Source organism: Cornus florida, unplaced genomic scaffold (genome assembly GCF_030987335.1).
Source record: "Cornus florida cultivar Cherokee Brave unplaced genomic scaffold, ASM3098733v1 CherokeeBrave_3.0.0_Hap2_Chr07, whole genome shotgun sequence".
NCBI classification, from domain to species: Eukaryota; Viridiplantae; Streptophyta; class Magnoliopsida; order Cornales; family Cornaceae; genus Cornus; species Cornus florida.
This window is the reverse complement of record NW_026775577.1, coordinates 83880869-83898644: the sequence shown is the minus strand read 5'-3', so window position 1 is coordinate 83898644 and position 17776 is coordinate 83880869. Positions and strand designations below refer to the sequence as shown.

The 17776-nt window shown below is 34.2% G+C and overlaps 2 protein-coding genes across 5 annotated transcripts in view; both read right to left on the bottom strand.

Annotated features, from left to right (window-relative positions):
* The window catches only part of LOC132267360 (uncharacterized), a 42554-nt gene extending 35785 nt beyond the window's left edge, over positions 1 to 6769 (bottom strand). For all 4 annotated transcript variants that reach the window (XR_009468986.1, XR_009468985.1, XR_009468987.1 and 1 more), the window contains exons 1-2: positions 6630 to 6769; positions 6166 to 6271 (exon numbers count right to left, since the gene is read on the bottom strand). Coding sequence is in view for 1 of the 4 variants with exons in the window: in XM_059768527.1 (XP_059624510.1) it covers positions 6166 to 6271; positions 6630 to 6674 (151 nt within the window). In the remaining 3 variants the exon portion in view is untranslated. The remainder of the gene's footprint in view (positions 1 to 6165; positions 6272 to 6629) is intronic.
* Positions 6770 to 8907: 2138 nt separating this feature from the next.
* On the bottom strand, positions 8908 to 12578 carry LOC132267359 (extradiol ring-cleavage dioxygenase). The gene is made up of 3 exons (XM_059768526.1): positions 12203 to 12578; positions 9715 to 10091; positions 8908 to 9281 (listed from the first exon to the last, which is right to left on the bottom strand). The coding sequence occupies exons 1-3, from the start codon at positions 12437 to 12439 to the stop codon at positions 9089 to 9091; spliced, it is 807 nt and encodes a 268-aa protein (XP_059624509.1). The 5' UTR covers positions 12440 to 12578; the 3' UTR covers positions 8908 to 9088.
* Between the last annotated feature and the right edge of the window lie 5198 nt (positions 12579 to 17776).

Sequence of the window (17776 nt, the reverse complement as noted above, 5' to 3'; positions counted from 1 at the left end):
AGATAGGATCGATGCATATCACAATTTCCTGCCGGCAAGCCGAAGAACCAACAGCAAAAAACTCGAACATAAACGGCAAACGCCAGAGTGAAAGACTCCGACGTCAAAAAAAGAAGAAAGAGAAGAGAGAAAAGTCAAACATAGTCGAATTTTACAAATTCACCTTTCAAAAATAAAAAATAAAAAATAAAAAAAATGAACACCTCTACTTATAGGTGAAAGAATAGAGATATGTGATAAATATGATATAGGAAACATTCCTAAAATCACTCCCATGGTTGATTCATATCAATATGTCAAAGTAGTGATTTAGGGGTTTTAATCATTCCCGTAATAATATTCTCCAACACTATCCAACCCAGTGAGTACTCAAATCTCAACCGGTCAGCCAAGCCCACTTTGCAACTGGGTTTAATTTTGACTGAACATCTACAGTTATGAATTTATGACTGTAGCCTTTTATTATAGCTAAATATTTTTAGCTATTTTTTTTTTAATCATTCAATGCTACCAATATATTTTGGTTTGAATGACTTCACTGAGTAAGTCATTCACTCAAGCCCTTATCATTTATTTATTGATTTGTGTTGTACAGGTAAAAAAGAAAACATTTTAACTACTAAGTTATAGAAGGAATACAAGATAAAAAAGACGAGAAATATGTAAAGACTTGAATGTGAATGTAAGAAAGAGTTATTTTCTGACATCTTAGTCAGAAATATAATTTACAATAATTAGGTGGTCAAATCCCACTAATTAATCCCTCAAATCCCATGATTCTAGACTAACATATATCGGCTAACACTCTCCCTCAAGTTAGTGCGTGGATATCTAAGATGTCCAATTTGGGCTGCAAGCCACTATGTGCAAATTTGTCCAAAGATGATTTTCTCTTAGAATGAAGTTTCGATCAACTAATCAAAGTATCTCCTCAGATCATAAACAATCAACAATGTCTCCCCATACCATAAATATATAATCATGTCTCTTCACACCATAAACAACCATCAATGTCTCCTCAGACTATTTCCCTTCATACATATGTTTAAAATATGTAGATGGAAAAATCAACAATGTCTCCTCACACCATTTCCCTTCATACACATGTTTAAAATATGTAGATGAAAGAATCAATAATGTCTCAGGCCATAAACCATCAACAATGTCTCCTCAGACCATTTTCCTTCACACACATAGGGTTTCCTCTAAAAGGGTGGGGACGTGGGATCCTGTGATTGCTAGGTTTGAGAAGAGATTGGTGGGGTGGAAAAAGCAATATTTGTCGAAGGGGGGGAAGGTCACTCTTATTAAGAGCACTCTCTCAAACCTTCCCACTTATTTCCTATCTATATTCCAGATTCCGTGTTCTGTTGCTGAAAGAATCGAGAAAATTCAAAGGGATTTCTTGTGGGGTGGAAGGGGAGAAGAGTTCAAGTACCATCTTGTCAAGTGGGAGCATATTTGCAAGCCAATCAAGTTGGGTGGTCTGGGCATTAGGAGGCTGATTTCCTTTAATAGAGCCCTCCTAGGCAAGTGGTTGTGGAGATTTGGAAGAGAAAGATACTGGCCATGGAGGAGGATTGTTTCATGTAGGTATGGAGAAGAGAGAGGTGGGTGGTCTTCATGCCCAGTCCCTAACGCTGGAGGAGTTAGCGTGTGGAAATTTATTCGGAAAGGATGGGATGTTTTTTCCTCTCATATCAGATTCAAAGTTCAGGATGGTAGACGTGTTCGGTTTTGGGAGGACTTATGGTGCAGAGACCAGCCGTTGTCTTGCTCTTTTCTAGGGCTTTTTAGAATCGCTACTGATAGACATGCCTTTGTAGTTGATTGCTATCGGCTCGATGGCAGTGGGATGTGCGTTTTAGGCGTTCTTTTTAGGACTGGGAGATGGATGAGGCTTGTGCTTTTCTAGATATGTTGTATCAACAGGAGGTTGGTGGCATAGGTGATGATGTTCTTCTGTGGGTTCCCTCTTCCCATGGAGGTTTCGAGGTTCGTTTTATGTTTTTGTGTCTATCCAACTTCACTGGTGTCGTTTTCCCTTGGAATACTATTTGGTGTTCTAAGGCTCCACTTAAGGTGGCATTCTTTGTGTGGACTACTATGTGGGGTAAGATTTTTTCATTGGATAACCTGAGGAAGCGAGGCGTTATTATTGTCAATCGGTGTTGTCTATGCAAAAACGATGGTGAGTCTACGGATCACCTGCTCTTACACTTCCCTGTGGTACATGATTGCTGGAATCTTATTTTCGGATTGTTCGGTATTTCTTGGGTGATGCCTAGGTCCAAAAGGGGCATGATTGAAGTGTGGAGGGGATGTCATGTGGGGGGTCATGCTCGTGAGTGTTGGCGGACCATTCCACATTATGTTTGGTGGTGCATATGGAAAGAGAGGAACAACAGATGCTTTGAAGGAATTGTGGTGTCTACAGCAACTTTAAAACTTCATATTATTCGATCCATTTGTAGTTAGGCGAAGGGGAGACATTATTCTTCTGATGATAATGTTGTTGATTTCTTGGATTCATTGGGTTTTTGTTTTGTTCTTGTAAATGGGACGCATTCCCCTTTTGAACGCTTTCTATTGATTCTTTACTTATCAAAAATATATATATATGTAGATGGAAAAATCAACAATGTCTCGTCAGATCATAAACCATCAACAATGTCTTGCAGTCGGAGCACCCTGTCTCTAATTCCCAAATAAAAGAGAAATATGTAAAGGCTTGAATGAGAACGTAAGAAATGGTTATTTTCTCTACACCCATGTATTTAAATTAGTAAAAAATATAATTTACAATAATTACATGGTCAAATCCCACTAATTACGTCAACTAATTAAAACAATAATTACGTGGTCAAATCCCACTAATTATGACAATAATTATGGGATCAAATCCTACTAATTACGCCCTCAAATCCCACTATTCTAAGTTAACATATCTCGGCTAACAGTAATACTAAATAACCAGTTATTTTCCTATAATTCATATTCTCTACCAACGTTAAAAGGCATTGAACGGTCAATCAGCTAAAGTAGTTAAATCGAGATACTTTTCTGAAGTTGTATGAATTGATATTCTATCTTTTAGAGCTACGTGGTGAAACCTAAAAAGGGAGTGGTGAATTTTGACAAGGGAGTAAGAAAAAGAATTTTAAGAATAATATGTCGAAGAAAACAATGAAATTAGAATATAAAACTAATATAATGTGTATAAGATGGTTAGCAATATTAAAGTAATAGTAAAAGATATTTTTGAGGATTCTAGAGGAAGAGGTCCATTATCAAAGGAAACATTGGGTAGAATGAGAATATCCAAACCATCGTCAAAATGAGAAGCTTGTATTATAAAATTTGGTAAAAAAAAAAAATTAAAATGAAGAATGTTTGAGAAATAATATCATAGAAAGAAGTTTAAAAACTAGCGTACATAGTACGTGCAAATATTTATTCTAAATTAGGTACGCTATGCCCACAATATATCGAGGGGTGAATAGATCTTGTTCAAATTTTAAGATTTAAAAATATATTTAAACGCATCAATATGAATCATTTAAGTATAGAGAGCAAAACTACAACATCAACACACCAGATTTACGTGGGTAACCCCAACAGCAAAAAAATATGGGACTTAATCCTTGCAGATCAAATCCACTATCAAAAGAAAGGCATACAACACTAGGTTACCATACTCTAAACCAATAATCCCCAAGTAAAGTTTAAGAATACTTTTGTTTTGAAAAATTCTCAATTGTTTCAAAGTGTAGGGCTTTAGGAAATTTCATTTTTTTTTGATAAGTAGGAAATTTCATATTCAAAGCTAAAAACTTTTGAGACAAATTAATCATACTAGCATGCTTAAAAAGGTATTTTTCCAATCTTCTTACCAAGTTCGTTATTTTGTGTTAAAACATCTCTTCGTTGTTACAAAGAGAAAAAAAGATAAAAACAAATATAAATAAAATAAAAATAAATAGTGGAACCCTTACAATATGGTAATGAGAAACTTAAGAATCTCAGAAGAATAAAAAAAATTATGGATTTCTTTCACTTTTTCTCTTTTAGTGTCTAAAGTAGGAGGGTGTATTTATGAACAAATTGTAAACCATCTTAGCTCCTATATATTATTCATCCCTAACAACTTATCTAATTTTTCAGTTTCACCGGTAAAGTTGTGCATAATCTCCTTAAATTTTTCTAGCTCAACTGTAACTACACCTACAATGTGGTGCAAAAGTTTGGCCTCAACTGTATACCTCTCAAATTGAGGTTTGCAGAGAACCCAAACGAAAGATAAAACTACAGCAACTCACCAAGAATCTAAAGGTGGGATCCAGCTCAAAAATTACGAAAGAATATAAAAAAAAATAAAAAAATAAAAATTCTTCAAGGGGAAGTTTACCTTATTAAAAGAAGACAGAAGAATGACTCTATTGGGAGTATATAAAATGTATATACATATATATTTGTGAAGTTACTATTTTATAAAGGAGTGTGTAAAATATACAGAAATAAAACACCTCAAAGGAAGAATCCTATAAGGACTCTTAAAAAGTTCTTATTAGAAAAAAAATAATAATAATTTGGTTTGCCAATTCACATAACTACCTCGGGAAATGGGTCCCCAACAAAACAAAAACAAAAACAAAAACAAAAAAGAGGAAAAGAAAAATGGAATTAGTTAAGAATTACTTTATATTTCCTGTGTCTAGAACTCGGAAATAGGCATTACCACTATGATGAAAAAATAATCCAACATTGACTAGCTGCATTGACCAACCAAGATAACCATGGAATACGTTTCAAATCCTAGCTTCCAGGAGATGAAGATGACAACGACTCTACCATTAGTTAGTGAGTGAAGAAGATGATGCATTTGGAGATTTGTTAGAATACATAAACCCAAATCTTCTCAATTGACATTTGCGCAATCAATTGAGATCCTGAGAACAATAATAAATAGGGGGTCGGCCAATAAATGAGGTACGTGAAAAGCTTTATTGACAATAAATGCATCACTCTTGAATTTGGATTCACTTAGCAATTCATGTCAAAGAGGAGTGAAATCATGTAAAATTATAAAATTAGAATCGCAAATCATAAAGGTGTAACAACTATGTTTCTGGATCAATTTTTACTAGTTCGGCTGCCACAACCTATTTGAAAATTTGACCCTATCTTGCTTATTTTAGGTCTTGAAAAACATATAATTTTCTATTAGTGCCGCGGTCATATTCACTCAAACAATCCACTCATGCAAACTCCTATGATTGTTTGTTTCCTTACCAGTAAAGAGGTTGGTTGGATATTTATCCCAATTACACAGCCAAAATTGGCTAATATGGCTATCCTTCATGCATACAGTTCCCAAACGTGGAAAGGGTCCTCTTTTAAAAAGAGATTATGAGTCCCTGTTTCTTCACTGCATAGCCTAATTCAAATACTGTTGGAACCAGAACCTATCCTACAAATATTCAATGAACCCTACATACCCATCCGTTACCCAAAAACAAGCCCGGTGAAATTTGGGATAGCTTGTAGATTATTACATGAACATAAACATGATATTGTAGATTTAGCACTTTATAAAGACAAGCATCAGAACTTTTTTATTTTTGGGGGGGTTAGTCAACTCTCAGACCTTCATTAACAATCATTCCAATAAAATGTAAGTTTTAAGAGTATGTATGCCTTTCAGTTTTTTTGGTGTGGCTATACACTGAATGTATCAAGCGCTCTATATATCAACCATGCGAGTAAATATCTATAAATAAATTGTAAACATTACAGCAAAGAGATATTTTAGACTCTTTCTTGCATATCAATACTCTGTTGCTTTATCTAGTTTCAAAATTATAATATATGCAGTAATTACACTATACAGTAGTATTAATTGTGAAACATTGCAAATAACAAATTTTAAGGATATGAATACTTTGCATTTTGCAATAAACTTCAGTTATATATATGCAATCATGCATTGCATAGATATAGAAATTCTGACAATCCCATAAGATAGCCACTAAAAATTAATATATCTATTAACACCAAATTCAAAGCCAAAAAAAGTTAAAAATCAATTCCAATTAAGCTTAAGATCAGAATTTTAATCACGCAAACTTATCATCCATTGATCAAAACAAGTGATTGTATAAATACCATTAATTCGCCTCTCGCATTTGATGATTTTATGATCAATTATCTCCTCTCCGTAGGTTATATCTGCACCGTATTCAGCAGCTAGTAACCTAAGCGGCAGTGTACCCTGAAATATTCAATCAACGATGAACATAAACTTCGAAAAATACAAATCAATAATTTCAAGATTCTGTATATATATATATATATATATATATATATATATATATATACCGGGGGAAAATATCTCTATTAAGAAGCTTGAAAACTAAAAGCTAAGAATTGAATACTAAAAGCTAAGAAGATGAATACTTAGCTAAAGAATTTCGTATCGACAGAGTCCAAATAACTAATAATTAGACGGAGCACAAAATTAAAGAATAACAGAACTTTTTTTTTTTTGTTATATATTGAGAGAGAGAGAGAGAGAGAGAGAGAGTTTTGTCACTTTTTATTGTTATGTATAGAGAGAGAGATCAACTCACAACTCGAACCATTGGAGCGAGAACGAGCTTGTTCTTGTACTCCATATTGTACGGGCAATCGCACAGCTGAGATGCAACAAGTGGCTTTGAGAAGTTTTAGAAGAGCGCTTGGCAGCTACATTGATCTCTACAGTTCTCTACTTAAGATATTGGGAAAATGCTTTGACATTTTTATTGCCCTCGAATTAAATTTGATGAAAAATTACATTCCTACCCCTTAGGGTTTGCTTAGCTAATGTTTTTACTTGGTATATGTTTTTGTTTTTGCTAATATACTTTAACCAAACCAAAAAAACCAAGCATGATTCCAAGAATCAAAAAAATATTTTTGTTTGCCAAATCACTTTAAAAAATTAATTTTTTTTTTTTTAAATAACATTTATAACTAGTCATTCAAATTTTTAAAATTGTACATTTTTTACCAAATATGCTTTTATATTTTTGCTTCTAAAAACTTGTAACAAATGTACGTTACCAAAGAAGTTTTAAAATAGTATTGAACATATTTTAAAACAGAAACATTACTTCTACTTCAGATCAAAGTAAAAGCACAAAACAATTGTAGTTGTCAAACGGTCCCTGTTTAATAAGACAACAAAAAAAAAAAAAAAAAATGTAGTGTTACCATTATACCCATTCACAGCCTTTAACAAAGTTAACAACAATAGTTTTGGAAAAAGGGTTTCTTTGTTGTTGCTGTAAATTTGGGGTTAATATTTCACATCTGGCCTAACTTGCTTCCGGTTCCAGCTTTTGCGACCAATTCATAAACCTCAACTCTGTTTTTTCTAAATCAAATCATAAACCTCAACTCTGGTTTTCTAACACATCTAAGCCTCAATGTACATCTAAACCACATACTCAAATTAGACATCTAAAAGTTCTTTAAATTTGATTGCAAATTTGCTACTTCTCAGATTAATGTGTGAATTAAATTAACGTTTCTTTTAAAATATTGTAACCAATTTGGGCATCCGATAATACAATTTATCATGAACATCATTTGGTTTTGTAAATTCTTATATAATTTATTTGTGTTTTTACAATTTATTATAGTTTTCTCACGAGTGTTTTCACAATTTTATATCGATTGATTTGAATAAGATAGGGAGGGTGGGCGATCGGAGCTCTCTAGTCCAAGGGGGAAGAGTTGAATGAAGATAAGGAGACCTGAATGTAACCGGTAAAGAGAAATGGTGGAGAAAGAAAGACAGGATATATAGGACGTGTGTGTATATATAGGACAAAGGGAGAAAAATATTTCTCATGTTTACTCTTCGGATAAATAACACCCTTACTCTTTATTTTGAATATATGAGTCATTTAAGTTTGAAAAAATGTAACAAAAAATGACTTGAAGTCATTAAAATTTTAGTAATGTGCATTTTTAAGATATAAAATTTCAAAAATGCTATTGTCTTCTTTCGATAATACCCTATATATATGTGTGCGTGCGCAAGCGAGAAAACAAAAAGTATCTTATGATGTGGATATAGAGTATATAACAACCCCTTGTACATTGTAGAAAGTCCCCAACATAAAATCTAGATGCAAACAAGGACTTAATGCTGAAAAGATTAAAGTCTCTTTATAACTGAATAAAAAATAGGTAAAAAAAAGAAAATTAATTAAATGTGAAATGACTAAAATGAACTTCACCGGAACTAGATGAGGTTCACCGGAAGAAGGGCTTGAGCACTGATTGTAATATCCAAAATGGAGCCCAATTGTAATACCCAAAATAGTGACCGACAGAAGAAGGGCTTGACCACCAACTGTAATACCCAAAATGGAGTCCGATTGTAATACCCAAAATAACTCTCAATGGAGTAAATGGGTCGGTTAAAGACCAGCAAGTACATCCATTGCCAAGGGTGTGTGTGTATACCCAGGGCAAAGTGAGAAACACACTCGTAATATTTACATTTTAGGCCAATAATACCCCATCCTTCATTTTAGTCCTTTTATATTTAATTAGTTCTTTAACTATTTTTTATTAAGTTATAAGAAGGACACTTGGTCATTTCAATGTTCAAGTCCTTATTTGCGCCCAAAGGGACTTTTAGATGAGAGTCTATTTTTTTTTATTTATTTTTTTTTTTTTCCAGCGACCCTAAATTCGTTTTAAATTGCATGTGTTCCAAATATAAAAAAATATAATTTCAAAATTCAAATCCCACAATGTCACCCCTGTGGTTTTTGCTCCAGTCATGTATCTTCTTAATGCCATTCGCAGAGGTAAGACTAAATGGTCATCCAAATGAGCAAAAAGATGGGATTGAGCAAGAAACTTCATTTAAGCAGATGATTGTTCTGCCTGCAAACAAGTGCGCAGTACCATGTTTACAACAAATCCAAAGAAATTTATTCAAATATACATCTAAAATTATTCAAACAGAAAGGAAAGCAAAACCAGAGTCACACATTATGCATATGTGCACACTTTTGTAACAAGATGTTTACGGCTTTGCTGTGAAACTGTAGGAGGCATAAGAAAGAGTATGAAGGCTCCAGCTATGGTGGATAAGCTCTGCCTTTGCATTCTCACCTGCAGCACCCATGGCGACATGCAGTGGATAGAAGTGATCAGGCCATGGGTGTGCAATCTTTGCATGTGGTGCTTTCTCTTCATAGTGATTTACATCTTCGTACCTGCGTCAAGTAATAACAAACAATTATGTCCAGAACAATTGAGACAATCATTATTCTTTGATTTATTTATTAACTTATTTATTTCATTTTTTGGTTAGGTAACAAGGGACTACATTCCTGAAGTTACAAGGCGGTCACAAATTGCTTTAGTAAAGAAAAGATCAGCAACCACCATTTTCAACTTGGATAAGGAATCTATAATCCACGAGTTATTTAAAAATGACCAAAATCTTGAGATATTCTTCTAACAATCCCAAGTCAAAGAACAGTTGCTCGCATACCGAATTTAAATTATAAAAAGTAAAATTAACGTAAAACCATTAAACAAAATGTTACAAAGATAATCTAAAACTAGGAAAATATTATTTGAATCAAGAAGTCTAGTTTGTACCACTTTTACACTCCAAAAATGCTTTCATTACGTAGCAATTACCTTCCATCAAGGAGGGCCTGTTTGAGCCAGGTATCAAACTCCAATGCCCAAGAAGCAACGGAACCATCATCATCAGTTCGGCGGAGTGATCTCAAGTTGTGAGTGGTAGATCCAGAACCAACAATGAGGACACCTTCCTCCTTGAGAGGGGCCAATGCCCTTCCCAAGTTGTAATGATAAGTTGCGTCCTGGTCTAGCTGAATGGAGAGCTGGCACACTGGGATATCAGCTTCTGGATACATGAGCATGAGTGGAACCCATGCACCATGGTCTAGCCCGCGCGATTTATCCTCGTTCACCTTTTTGAAACCAGATGCCATGAGCACTTCCTTCACCCTCTTTGCCAATTCTGGAGCTCCAGGTGCCGGATACTTGAGCTAGTAAACGAAATTAAACAATTAAAGTTGAGGAGAAGTTTAGATAGGATATAAACTGGAAAAATACTAATATCACACCACCACCCTTGTAAATTTCTGGTATATTTACTATGCTCTATTATGGACAGAGGCGGACCATACAAGGGACCAAGGGGGCCATGGCCCCCCCAATTCTTTTAAAACTTCACTAAGTGGCCCCTCATTAAGCATCAAGTTCTTGACTTTATAAACACTTGAATTGTACACACTGATCAATAATATCACCTCTTTACTTAGTCATTTTACACACTGATCAATGCCAAAATGGTTATTCTAAGTATCACTTTACTCACCAAACAAGTTAAACTAACTTGCTCAAGGTAACCAAACCCTTAGAGCCAATGCAACACTCAGGCCTGACAATTCCTACAAATACCTATTTAATTGAAACATCAACTATTAGGAAAGCTGGAAAAATATAGGAAAAACTATGGAAGCAAACACTTGTCACAAATTTTTAAAGAACACATCCATCTCCATCATTAGTAACAAGACGGGTAGAACAGAGGTAACATTTTTTCTTGTTTTCTTCAGCTAGCCATAGGTTGTCAATGTGATTTTGCTCTATATTTATGGTTTTGATTTTTTTTTTTTCCTTTTTTGACAATACATATTACATATATATATATATATATATATATATGCATATATTGACAATGTGATTTTTCTTCTACTTTTGAGCTCTTTCACCTTTTACTAAACTGCGAAATATTTATTTTCAGTTACTTCATTACAAAAGTATAATGAACTATGAAAACAAAACCACCATATAGTAAATAACCATATAAGTGCAAGCTCAACAAGCTGCATTGACTATGTAATTGTGTAACCCCAAATTTTAGCTAAACCCTCATTATATTAATTTTTTTAAAAATTTTATATTTATACAATTAGTTTTGGCTCCCCTCCAAATCAAATGGTCAGGGTCCACCCCTGATTATGGATGATTAGGGAATACTCCCTCGAGGTCATTTTCAACTCATAGATTGGTGATGCACTGACACCTTATAGAAATTGATGCATTAAGGATAGGTATAGTTTTATCACTATATGATATTCTTAGAAATAAAAATAAAATCCAGAATCTGTAATTGTTTTATATATATGTCACATTTCCAGCAAAACCAATTGTCACACAGCAATTATCTTGTAATGGAGATGATGAAAAAAAATATCAGGAGAGAGGCAAACAAAATGTCAAAGTTTTAAAGTACATGTTATTGTCAAACTAGGATTAGTAGATTGCTTGGAACGTAGCTGTTTCATAAAACTTGAAAGACCGTCAGACACATGTAACAGTGAAGGAAATGCATTGAGAAGAAGCAAGGAGGTTAATTTTGAGAAGAAATAGCAAATTGGTATCCTATTTTTTTTTTTTATAAGTAAAATTGTATAAAAGCACTAAAAAGGTAGCGCAGTTCAAGAGAACTACACAATTCGTATCCTAATTTTCTCCAGAAGCCACTCTTTGATCCCTGTGTTAGCATGAAAAACAACAAATGAAGGCCAAATTTTACAATTTTGGTAGTGAGCTCGTGGCAGTACAATTTTAATAACAGTTTAATCATAGGTTTTAAACTGATATCAATCATTATACAATGATTGACAACAAATTGGAATAAGTTTATTATTTTTATTTTTATTTTTATTTTTTTAATTATTATTTTTTATGATTAGTCCGACTGTAAAACGTCTCTCCCCTCTTTAGGTAAGGGAGACACCTCTTTAGAGGGTAGGTAAGGGATTTGAGTGCTGTAGTGGACAAAAATGTCTGCGTGAGCACTTTACCTAACCTAAAAACAATACTCCTTTTAATGAGGTAAATCAAAACATATAAAAAGATAAAAATAATAAAATTAGCTGCGAAAAAGCAAGAAAGCAAAAGAAAATGAAGAGGACAGGTGAAGGTTGACCAAACCAAACAAAACAGCTGATCATTTCATGGATAGGTTTTGATTGAATTGAAGACCTAACATATACAGTAATAATAATAATATCACAAAAAAAAAAAAAAAAAATGGAAATGGAAGTTGTAGAGAAAAATAAATAAATAAATAAAATAGGGCAAGTACCTGATACATTTGTTTAGGGAAGTTATAGAAATCGTAGATGGTGTCGTTGAGGCCAGAGACGGCGTTAACGGTGGGGTGGGAGGTTTCCCAGTGGCCCGAAATGACGAGAATAGAAGATGGCTTCCGAGAGAAGGTGTTTTCTTTGAAACTTCTCAAGAAATGCCAAGCCGACAATGAATCGTCGATTGACAGCGTCGGCGAACCATGCGATATGTAAAAAGTCTCCTTCAACGCCATCAATCGATAGATCCCACTACCTCCTTTTTTTTTCTCCCTCTCGTCTTTCTCTCCCTCTCCTCCTTATTTAAAATCAATTGCAAAGAGAGACAGAAAACGCTATTATGGTTCCCTTCTAAATACTAGGACTTTTACAGGCCCATACAGACGATCAAACGGAGCTTCGCTTATTTTCTACGATTTTTTTTATAAAAATAAAAAGAATAATTTACAGTTTGCTCTAATTACAAGGACCATTTACTGTTTCGAAACTTACGCGAATCTCTTATAAAAATGAAAATAATCTATACAGACCTCCTTTTGTTAGAATTAAAGACAAAAAATGATGACAGCAACTATTATTTTTACTAAAATGTCAAAAATACCCTTACTTATATTATTTTATATTATATTTAAAATTATGAATATATATATGTATATATATATAAATTTATATATGTATGATATAATACACATATATAACCCTTGTGAGACAGAACGGTTCATTAGGGCTGAAAAGAAGAAGAAGACGAAGCTACTGCCGTTATGAGAAGTTGATCCATATTGGTTGTGTTGTGTAAATCAAGTGTTGGGAGCTCTAGAGAGGAAGAAGAAGAATAAGATTGTTCTGTAATTTGAAGAAAAACGATGAAGAAGAAGGTTGTTCTTCTGTTTGCAACTTAGGGCTCCATTTAGGTAAGTTTTCTTCATCTACAAATTAAAGGCTGAATTATGAGTTACGATTTGTTCATCTTCAAAACAAATATCTGGATTTTCAATCTGTTCTTCAAAAATCTGAAATTTTCATTTTTGTTGGTTACGATTTGTTCTTCAAATGTTTGGAGAATAGCGAAGGTCTTGTGGGTTACAATTTCTTCTTCAAATATCTGGATTTTCGTTTTTGAAAACATGTCTACAAGTTCAAATGGAAAATGTAATACCCCTAATTTTACAAAGGATAGTCCTGTAATTTCATTAATTATTTAATTGTAATTTTTAATGGTTAATTGTCTAATCGCTTAATTTGCTTGAATTATTTGATTTAATTGTGATTATTTGATTTATTTGAATTCCTTATTATTATTTGAATGATGTGTCAATTTACTTGATTATTTGTTTAATTGATTTTAATTGCACTCATTGTTTAAGTTAATTAGTTAATTGTTTTATTTGACTTTATTTAATTAAATTTCATTATTATTTTGCCTTAACGTGTCTGTTTATTGTTGTATATATATAGCTACATTAGGTTTAAACGTTATAGGGGTAACAGACGTTGTTTATATCACAGGATGGTTTATGGGCCAAGTTGGGTTTTGTCTCTAATCTTATAAGGATTAGGATTTCAGGGATTAAAGCTTATAAATACATCATAATAATATAGGTCTAGGGTTACGATCAAAGCACTTAGTTCACAGATGTAACCTAAGTTCTGTAAACACATAAACAGAGGGTTGAGAGCAAAGTATTGAAAGGTCTGCCAAGGGGACAAGTTAGAAGGGCAACGGGGAAAGGCTAAAGGCAAGTTCTAACCTGATCTCTTTTCCTTTTACTCATGTTCTTTGCATGCCAAAGTAGTTCTAGGAAATCATTAAACGGAATTAATTGACTATGCATGTTTAGAACTCATTACATCAGTATGTGTTGAAACTTGTTGTAAACTGTTTGTTTTGTGTCCAACTGTGTAATTGTTCTTTTAAATTACTGTTAATCAATGCATGAAGGAGGTAGATGGGTTTTCTCTGGGTAGGTCTGAACACAAATAAAAGTGTTAGAAGTTGTAACAGAGAGGGACGGATGTAGTGCAGTCAAACGGAGACGAAACAAACAGACAGAGGAGAAGAGGAAAAGGAGACGGCTCCATGGGACCATGGAGCCGGCTCTACATGGTTAGGAGCCGGCTCTTCCATGGTTGGAGCTGGCTCTAGCATGGGTGGAAACGGCTCCACCTTGTGGGAGCCTGCTCTCCTTGTGTGTTATTCCAGTTTTGAGTTTTTTTGCGAGTTCTGGACTGAGTTTTGACATGGCAGAGGTGTTTAGGAGCTGTGAATGGGAATTGTGGTTGATGAGTGAGATTAATTTAGGTCTTCAGAGGGCTTGTTAATGCATAATCAACCAATCAATACTGTTGTTTGGAACAGTATAAAAATTCTAAGCACACTATTAAACTGTTTTGGAGACTTAGGATCTAAACTACACAACTTTAGGTGTAACAGTTTATTTGGGAATGGAGTTAGGTTCTGTTCATGTTTCTGTGATAGACTATAAGCATGTAGGACTATAGAGTGAATTACATGCCTATAATGGATGAAAGGTGTACACTTACATTAACTATGTTATTCACTCCTGAACAACTGTGGAGTAGTATAGGATAAGTATGTAGGTTTGTAAAACAAATTTGTCACGCTTACTTGGATTTTATTTAAAGGTTATATATATATGATTTGTATTAACAATCATGGAACTGGGTGGAGTAGTGATAAATAAACTTGTTAAATAACAAAGTTTTAACATGTTTAATGTGAAGCAGTTGATGTTTACAATTGAGTGATTTACTGACGATTGTTGGATATTCTGTACAGTTGATAATTACTTTTGTTACTCGCATTGTCAACTGTGGACGTTGGATTATTGTTGGATATACTATATAGTTGATAATTACATTTATTACCTGTGTTGTCAACTGTGGATGTTGGATTACATGCACCGGTATGGGACGGTGGCATTCCTAGGTTTGGATTAGTTTCAAAATACTAAATCCTACCTACATAGAATAAGGGAATGGATATTAAAATAAATCCTACTTATAATTGAGTCAAAGAAGCTGCATAAGCGGAATGACTACTCGGATTACTCGTGAGGTATGTTAAGTCAAAGAAGCTGCACAAGCTGAATGACTAACTAGACTTTTTATGGTTAGGACGGACTTTAAATATATATTATGGTACTGCGATCTGAGCTTGAGTCTCAGAGTCGTCGGTTAGGGAGCGTATATGCAATATGATACGTAGCTGGATATGAGAGGTTGAGGTATACCCTGTTAGGTCTAGGTACTCATGCCCACCTTTGGGTGCGTTTTCACATGTTGCCTTTTATTCAGGTTAAGACCCCTTCCGTAGTCCAGTGAGAGTCCTGTAGTATGGATATAATTATGTATCGGACTATTAGCTATTGTTGAGTTGTTTATGGTGTATATGCGTATCGAGTTTCTGCTTGGATTGTAGTATGTTAGAACTTGTTCATGGGCCTGACCCACTTCTATTTTTCAGGTACTCGTCAGTTCTATACTTAGACTTGATCGTGTTAAGCAGAGACTACTACTCACTCTTTTGACGACGTAGGACTCTCTCCGTAGTTTTGTTTTGGATGTTTCATTCAGTTATCGTTATTTCAGTTTGGATTATTATTAGGGGTCCACTAGAGATGGATTCCCGAGTTGTTTAATCTATTGGAGGTTTTTGGATTATTGGGATTTAGGTATTTATTTTAAAGAATTTTATTTTAGTTTCTTCCAGCTTGTAATATTTATTCTTATTTTATTTTGTCATCTGTGTTCGTTTTTAAAATATTAATTATTTGATATTCCCTCGGGTTTGGGCATAGGCCTGATCAACCCGTGTCTCGGATCCGAGGGGTATCACAGAAAAGCTTTAAGCTTGGGTGATTTAAGGTACAGGGATCTGTATTGCAAATGTAAATAAAAACAAAACGTGTAATTAACGTCACAGGTTCTAATGATTATAATAATAAGGGGAAGTTGTATTATGTTTGTCCAATTAGAAGTTGTGGTGTTTGGGAATAGTGCAATCCAATAAGTTGCTTTACAGACGATGTGGTGGACTCTGCTACAACATGTAACCAAGAAGATGTATTTGCTGAGATTATGATACATGTTGCTGAGATAAGTTCTGAGATTGGTAAGCTAAGGTCTGAAATTTGTGAGATAAGGTCTAAAATTGGTGTATTAAGGTCTGAGATTGGTGAGACAATGTGTGAAATTAGTGATGTGACGGCCCAAGTTTTGCAACCCGGTGCGTTGGTGATGACCCGAAAGTTGACCCGGTAATGGATCCAAAATGTGGAAGCAAAAGATAAACTAAGGTCTCTAGAGATATAAATCATTCCTAAGACACCAATGTGACCTTCCATGAAGTCACGGAACTTAAAGAGAACGAAAAAGAAAATAAGGGTCCAAATGGGTAAAACTCGTTTATCAAAGGTAAAATGGTCAATTTACACGTAAAACGAGAAATTTGACTCTAAGCAAGTTAAATGATGTCCATACAACCTAATCTAATTATTTCACAACATTCCAAGAGGTTATAAGAACTTTAGCCAAGAATCCCACAAAACGCTCATTCCCGGTTTAAGCAAAAACTGACATTATCTCACTAAAACATGAATAACTCTCACCGTGATTTGAATTTGAGAATGACATTAGTACCATTGGAAAGCTGACTCAAAATTCTTAAGTTTAGGCTCAAGAATCACCCCATTTGGATTAGAAATGAAGGAGATATGACCATTTGAAGTCTAAATAACAAAGCTGATACAAAATCTGAAGGGCAGGAGTGTTTGAGTCATTTAGGTCGGCCGAAACGACATTTCGGTCAACTGAAATAAACCCTAAATCACCAAAAAGCTAATTTTTGAGGAAAAGTCACTTCGGTCGGCCGAAATGAAGCATCGGTCGACCGGTTGTGACCTAAACAGTGATTTTAGCTACTGGAAAGTGAGTTTTATTGTGCAATTTATTCCCAAAAGCTATCGGTCGACCGAAATGACATTTTGGTCGGCCGAAATGACTCGAGAAGGTGCTGTAGGACCTGTTATACACCAAAAACATTGAGGTTTAACCTAAACCTCAAATCCCATCATGAATTGGTTTAAAAACAAAGGTTAAAAGCTGAATTTCAAAGAGATATGAGCTTATAAACATGTCAACAAACGTAATATGAATATTTGAATGTAATATAACGACTCATGGCCTCATACATGTCAATTACAAGAATTTCATATGTCAAACCTCCAAAGTTGGTTAAAATACATTTTTAAAGCAAAACATGGTACCGAATGAGTACAAGTGATAAAGTAAACATGTTTGGCCCTTGGCCTCATTACATACATAATAATAGTGTTAAAAGTAAGTACTTAAGTACCATTACACATCAAGGAAGCCACATTAGCTTCTAAAATACCATATACCTATGGTATACAAAATATATCATAAAAAATAAAGCATGCTAAACATTTGCATGTCAAAAATGCTTCAAATTGCTCATAAGCCCCTAAGGATGATGAGCATCCAAGAACATAGTCTCCTTACCTGTAAAACAACCCAAACCACTAGGGTGAGTA

Coding starts and splice junctions, on each gene's coding strand:
- LOC132267359 (XM_059768526.1), bottom strand. CDS start 12,439: ATGGCGTTGAAGGAGACTTTTTACATATCGCATGGTTCGCCGACGCTG. Junction 10,092..12,202: donor TCCCTAAACAAATGTATCAG/GTACTTGCCCTA, acceptor TTCGTTTACTAG/CTCAAGTATCCGGCACCTGG. Junction 9,282..9,714: donor CAGGCCCTCCTTGATGGAAG/GTAATTGCTACG, acceptor TACTTGACGCAG/GTACGAAGATGTAAATCACT.